This window comes from Vanessa cardui, chromosome 10, assembly GCF_905220365.1.
Source record: "Vanessa cardui chromosome 10, ilVanCard2.1, whole genome shotgun sequence".
Classification (NCBI taxonomy): domain Eukaryota; kingdom Metazoa; phylum Arthropoda; class Insecta; order Lepidoptera; family Nymphalidae; genus Vanessa; species Vanessa cardui.
The window spans coordinates 3,623,743-3,630,287 of NC_061132.1; the positions used below are offsets into that span (position 1 = coordinate 3,623,743).

The following is a 6,545-nucleotide window of genomic DNA, read 5'->3' on the forward strand; positions in this document are numbered from 1 at the left end:
AAACGTGAAATAGATTATAGTTTAACGGTATTTGTAATTTTACGGTAAAATAATATGATGGATTCCGGGATGGCAGCGGGCACATAACGTTCAACCAATCAGCTCGCGACATGCATTCATTCTACGCCAGTTCACAATTTGACCGGTTCCCATCGACAGATTACAATATAGCGACGAATAATACGTTAAATTGCAATCATATTGCACGGTTCACAATATTTCGACAGATTATAATCTATCTCGTCAGATTGTAATCTAACGAATTTTGTAATCTTACTGTGACATATCTTTAATTTCTTTATATAATAGGTTAATTTGTATTATGTGAGTTATTTCTGTGTTTCAGATGGTGTTCAACTTGCCGTTTTATTTTTCAGTTTTACTACTTTTTACCAATTTTATAAGCCGTAATATACCAGAATTGCAAGTAAGTATTTATATATATACTAGCTTTACCCGCCCGCTTCGCTGGGCATTAGTCGCAGAAAACATTTTTATAATTTACTTTTTTTATTAATTTTTGATCATTAACAAAGCACAAATAATAAAAAAACAAATCAATAAACATATGATCCGATCCAATCCATTAGCCCATTTCCATCCTCTGCTGGACATAGCCCTCTCCAATTGCACACCACTGAGATCGTTCTTGAGCTATTCGCGTCCAGTTAATGCCAGCCGTCTTGCGTAAGTCGTCACTCCACCGTGCCCGAGGCCGTCCTACATTACGTTTGCGGAGACGCGGTCTCCACTCTAGAACACGTTTTCCCCAACGGTTATCGGTACTGCGACAAATATGGCCAGCCTACTGCCACTTCAGCTTAATAATCTGGTGGGACATGTCGATGACTTTGGTTCTCTGCCTCATTACTGATGCGTTCTCGTAGAGAAACGCCGAGCATAGCCCATTCCATAGCACGCTGAGCGACTTAAAACTGTTGGACCAGTCTACCCGTGAGTGTCCATGTTTAGGCTCCGTATGTCATGACGGGTAAGGCGCACTCGTTGAAGACTTTCGTCTTAAGGCACTGTGGGATCGACGATGTAAAGATTCTACGTAATTTTCCAAACGCTACCCAACCTAGCTGAATACTTCTATTCACCTCGTCCTCAAGGTTGTTTCTACCTAATTGCAATTCGTCGAATTCGATTCGTCAAATCTTCGCGCAAGACGGTTCGTGATCACTCTTGAAAACAGCTTATAGACGTGACTCAGTAGGGATATGCGACGATAATTCTTCAGCAGGGTTTTTCTCCCTTTTTGAAGAACAGGACGACCACACTCCTACTCCACGCCTCCGGAGTTTTCCCTTTGAAAAGGACAGAGTTAAAAAGCTTTTGGAGTTACTTGAGTACCGGGTTACCTCCTGCTTTTAATAACTGTATAGTAATACCGTCCTCTCCAGGGGCTTTTCCATTTTTAAGCTGTTTAAGAGCAATCTCGATTTCGCCAACACTGACTTCAGGCAGGACTTCTGAGAAATGGCGTGTTAATGTAGCTCTATCCTCATATTCGGGATCAGGTCGATGCATGCGATGCGTATAACGGACCGTAGAAGTCCTCTACTTCCGACAGAACTGCCGGCTTGGAAGAAACGACTTCTCCACTTGCTGTGGTCAACTTCGTCAACAATATCTCTTTAATGTTTATTCGATTGCGTTCTATCTGTTTCAATAATGAATTTAAAATTATCTGTTGTTTCATCTTCTAGAGCAATATAAAAAATATCCAACTTAATTAAGCGATGACTCTCGATGATTTGTAGTATTGAACATCGTCGATCAATTTCTTTTTCTTTTTTTGCAATTTGCAGAAACTGAAGAAATGAACCAATCTGTTGATATACTTGTCTTCACTTTAAATGTAGACGCGAAATTATTGTATTGTACAATATTTGTTGCTCCAAATGATGTCACTTGAAAACATGAAATGTATTTTATAATATGCTGAAGGAAATATTTAGACTTCTTAGTAGTTCCACGACGTTGGTAAAAAAGGCTACGTCCGATAACACCGATCAGTTCAATATGGCTGTAGGTTTATGTTTATTTATGTTTATGATTATTTTATGTTTATTGACATATGACGGAAAATAAGTAAGCTGTTTTGCTTTTTGAATAGATTTAATTTTTTTATTTAATTGTTTTTTATCGGTTGATCAAATAAAAATACTTATACGTACTCATTTTCATGACAATCGGTTGAACGGTATAGAAGTTTATTATAACGGGACAAACAGACAGACAGACAGACAATAATTTCAAAAATGGTAAAACTGATATCAGTCAGTCATAAAATGAATACTTATGACGAAATTCAGCAAAAAAATTGAGTGTACAGTCAGACTCTAGAGATTTATATAGTAGTATAGATATAGATGTAGATAAAACTGCTTGGACTCTTAAATTTGGTGAGACAGAACAAACTTTAGTATTAAAGTATTTAAATTTTAAAATTTTATTTTATGGTTAAGATTGCCTTTTGCAGAACATACATTTACAGAATACATTAAAAATTAAAAGTTCAAAAAATAATATTTGATATTTTTTTGCAGGGCAACATAAGTATTATGTCGGAATTTTCTGTTAATATATTCCTATCTTTACTTCCGGCTGTGTTTGGAGAGTTAGCCAGCGCAGAAGCAGAAAGGATAAAAAATAATTTGGCGAAACAACTCAGAATATGCTACAGTAAGATTATGAAATATCAATTTGTTAATTATTAATCAATGATAGTTGGGAAAAATTCTGATTTCGTTGAAGGCAGACTATTATTTTGTTATATGTTATATATATGTATATTGTTATATATGTATTATTTTCATAGAAGATGAAGTTATTCGTAGTTCCGAAGCTGTTCGAAACTTCGAAGATTATCATTCAAATTTAAAATATATAACGGAGAAGCATATCCGAGCCCGTTTTCAACCGACTTCAAAAAGGAGGAGGTTATCAATTCGTCTGTATTTTTTTTTTTTTATGTTTGTTACCTCATAACTTTTTACTGGGTGGACCGATTTTGATAATTTTTTTTTTGTTTGAAAGGTAGTGCTTCCCGTGGGGTCCCATTTTTTTATTTTTTTCCGATGATGGTATCCGTATGAAAACGACATAAGTCTTAAATTTGCATTATGTATGTGCGCGATAAATAGGTGAATAACTGAAAATCACGTTAACCAATTTTGATAATTCTTTTTTTATTATAAAATATATACTTCAAGGGTAATTTGGTGAAAGTTTGGTAAGGTTCTGAGCACAGGATCCATGACAAAGTAACGGAACGGAAGGGAACGGAACAATTCTGAGGAGCACGTTAGCGATACTCGGTCGAATCTTTTATTTATAAGTTATTTGGATATTTGAGTCACCTTCCGTAATGTGGTTATGTTTATGTAATTATCATAGTCGAATATTATAATCAACTAGCTACCCACCCCGGCTTCGCACGGGTGCAATACTGATACTAAATATACTACAATTTGTTTATATACGACATCACATCGCAAACTTCTAAAATTATCAGTGTTTCTTTACTATATTGTTCATGTATTATATACACAAACCTTCTCCTTGAATCACACTATCTTTAAAAAAAAACCGCATCAAAATCCGTTGCGTAGATTTAAAGATATAGGGACAGAGAAAGCGACTTTGTTTTATACTATGTAGTGATGGAACTCCTATACGGCTCGCAGTTAGGGTGCGATTTGGGGCAGAATTTCTTACTATCTTTAATCAAATTTTGTGTATGTGATGTGATGTCATATGATGTACGACATAGCATACGAATAGCCCTTTTGCAAAGTTTTTTTGCTGAGGTTATTTATTAAAAAACATGACGTCAGCATGACGTCACGAGTTTCAGGGTTTCGATCTTAATCCATCCTCGGAGGTTCGAAATTAAACTCAGGGAATATTCTTCTTTGATTTATTCCAATATGAGGCGGTTCGATCGCTCCGACGGCTCGACCAAGCCTGTTGATACCGGCGGGCGGTTGATCTTTTATAACAAAAATAGGTGGGTAGACTTATTCACTCAACATAACAGCTGTTTACAAACACTAAAATATTTCAGACTAATTTTAACATTTCAAATTCACTAAAAATTAATAATTTAACGATCAGTTTTAAATTAATAGGTTGGGGAAAAAGTTTCTTCGTATTTTATATGAAAATTCAAAAAGTTTTTTTTATAGTTTATTTACATTTGACTAAAGTATGTAGGTGCCATTTTGTTTCATAACTTTTTGCCATCTTGTTGGTAGTGACATGATCCCATTGCTGTAAAAATTTTGGGGCTTCTGATCGAAAAACTGCGACAAGTGGTTTTGGCAGTCCTCTCGTGATGTTAACCTGACACTGCCTAAGGAATTCTGCAGAGACCGAAACAGATGAAAATCTGAAGGTGCAAGGTCAGGACTATACGGCGGATGCATTAATACCTCCCAGCCAAACTCTCGTAATTTTTGTTGAGTGGCTAAAGATGTGTGAGGTCTAGCGTTGTCATGGTGAAAAACCACACCCCTTCTGTTGTTCAATTCTGGCCGCTTTCTCTCAATTTCTTGCTTCAATCTCATCAATTGTTCGCAATACAGTTCTGAATCGATGGTCCTGCCGGGCGGTAACAGCTCATAATGAATGATGCCCTTCCGATCCCACCATACACACAGCATTACCTTGTTGCGAGTTAATCCAGGTTTTGCCACAGTCTGTGAAGCTTGACCGGCCTTTGACCACGATCTTTTTCGCACGTTCTTGTCGTATGTGATCCACTTTTCATCACCAGTTATCAGCTTCTTCAAAAATGGTTCGGTTTCATTACGTCGTAATAAAGAATCACAAATGAGTACACGGTTCATTAGGTTTCTTTCAGTGAGTTCATGAGGCACCCATATATCGAGCTTTTTTGTGTACCCAGCTTTATTCAAATGAGTCAAAACCGTTTTGTGGTCAATTGCCAGTTCTTCAGCTACATCGTAACTACTAATATGCCGATCTTGCTCCACTCTTTCAAAAATGGCATCAATTTTGTCCGTAACGGGGCGACCAGAGCGAGATGCATCTTTGATATCAAAATTTCCGGCTTGAAAACGCTTAAACCAAACTTGCGCTACTCTCACAGATACTGCATTAGGTCCATAAACTTCACAAATTTTTTTCGCGGCTTGAGTTGCATTTTTACCTTTTTTATAGTAAAATTTTAAAATGTATCGATTTTCTTCTTTAGATTCACTCATTTTAACAACAACAAAAACAAATGAAAATCACACAAATTCCTAATTTGAATTTGGAAGTGCCTTTTTTAAAATTAAAACTTTTTAATGATACCAAAACCAGCCAGATACAAATGGTATAGCCAAAGATATTTTATTACAAGTTCATACATACTATATGCGAAAAGACTTTTTCCCCAACCTAATATTAAAACTGTTTGATGGACTGGATGACTGTCTGTCTAGACACGTGTTTTTCTTAAATTCGTGGTTTCGTGCCGACATATGTATATTATATTTCGCAGATAGAAATTAAAAAGAGTAATGTTACAAATACGCTTTTACTTTCAGGTGCTGCATTACGGAAGAAGATTTTGGATGGAATAAAATTCCTGGAACTTCGTCCAGTGAAGTTCACCGTGTGGCGCCTGTTCGCCGTCAACTCGTCGCTGCCGCTGACTATCCTCAGCTACTTTATCTCGTACACGATCGTGTTATTGCAATTCCTTCAAGTGAAAACATAAATATGTCTAAGGTTTTGAAGAACTTTTCTCCCCCTTATCCTACATACAGTAAATGTTGTTATCTGATAATAATTAAGCTAATGTCTGAATTATAATTTGATGTATAATTCGTTTTTCACTTGTTTTTTAACCGACTTCAGAAAGGAGGAGGTTATCAATTCGTCTGTATTTTTTTATGTTTGTAACTTTTCACTGGGTGGAACAATTTTGATATATTTTTTTTTTTGTTTTAAAGGTAGTGGTTTCCGGGGGACCCATTTTAATTTTATCGTGTTCCAATGATGGTATCCCTATGAAAACGACATAAGTCTTAAATTTGCATTATGTATGTGCGCGATAAATAGGCGAATAACTTAAAATTGCGCTAACCAATTTTTGATGATTATTTTTTATTATAAAGGATATACTTCAAGGGTAGTTTGGTGAAAATTTGGTAAGGTTTTGATCATAGGATCCAAGTTACAGAACAGTAGAGAACGTAACAATTCTGAGGAGCACATTAGCGATCCACGGCTGAATCTTTTAATTTATATGTTATTTGGATATTTGAGTCACCTTCCGTAACGTGGTTATGTTCATGTAATTGTCGTAGTCGAATATTATAATCAACTAGCGACCCGCCCCAGCTTCGCAAGGGTGCAATACTGATACTAAATATACTACAGAATTTGTTTATTTACGACATCATATTGCAAACTTTTAAAATTATCTGTGTTTCTTTACTATATTGTTCATGTATTATATACACAAACCTTCCCCTCGGAACAAACAATCTATTAAAAAAAAGTATCAAAATCTGTTGCGTAGT

General features: G+C 35.8%; 1 protein-coding gene across 1 annotated transcript; it reads left to right on the forward strand.

Moving 5' to 3' along the window:
* The first annotated feature begins 335 nt into the window (after positions 1-335).
* On the forward strand, positions 336-5,780 carry LOC124532797. The gene is made up of 3 exons (XM_047107873.1): positions 336-427; positions 2,556-2,691; positions 5,565-5,780. Exons 1-3 carry the CDS (start codon positions 347-349, stop codon positions 5,735-5,737), a joined length of 390 nt encoding a protein of 129 aa, XP_046963829.1. The 5' UTR covers positions 336-346; the 3' UTR covers positions 5,738-5,780.
* The last annotated feature ends 765 nt before the right edge of the window (positions 5,781-6,545 follow it).

What these genes read in the sequence shown, in the direction of transcription:
- LOC124532797 (XM_047107873.1), top strand. Translation starts at nt 347, where the DNA reads ATGGTGTTCAACTTGCCGTTTTATTTTTCAGTTTTACTACTTTTTACC. An exon ending in GTAATATACCAGAATTGCAA is followed by an intron (nt 428 to 2,555) that starts GTAAGTATTTAT and finishes ATTTTTTTGCAG; the next exon opens with GGCAACATAAGTATTATGTC. An exon ending in ACAACTCAGAATATGCTACA is followed by an intron (nt 2,692 to 5,564) that starts GTAAGATTATGA and finishes TTTTACTTTCAG; the next exon opens with GTGCTGCATTACGGAAGAAG.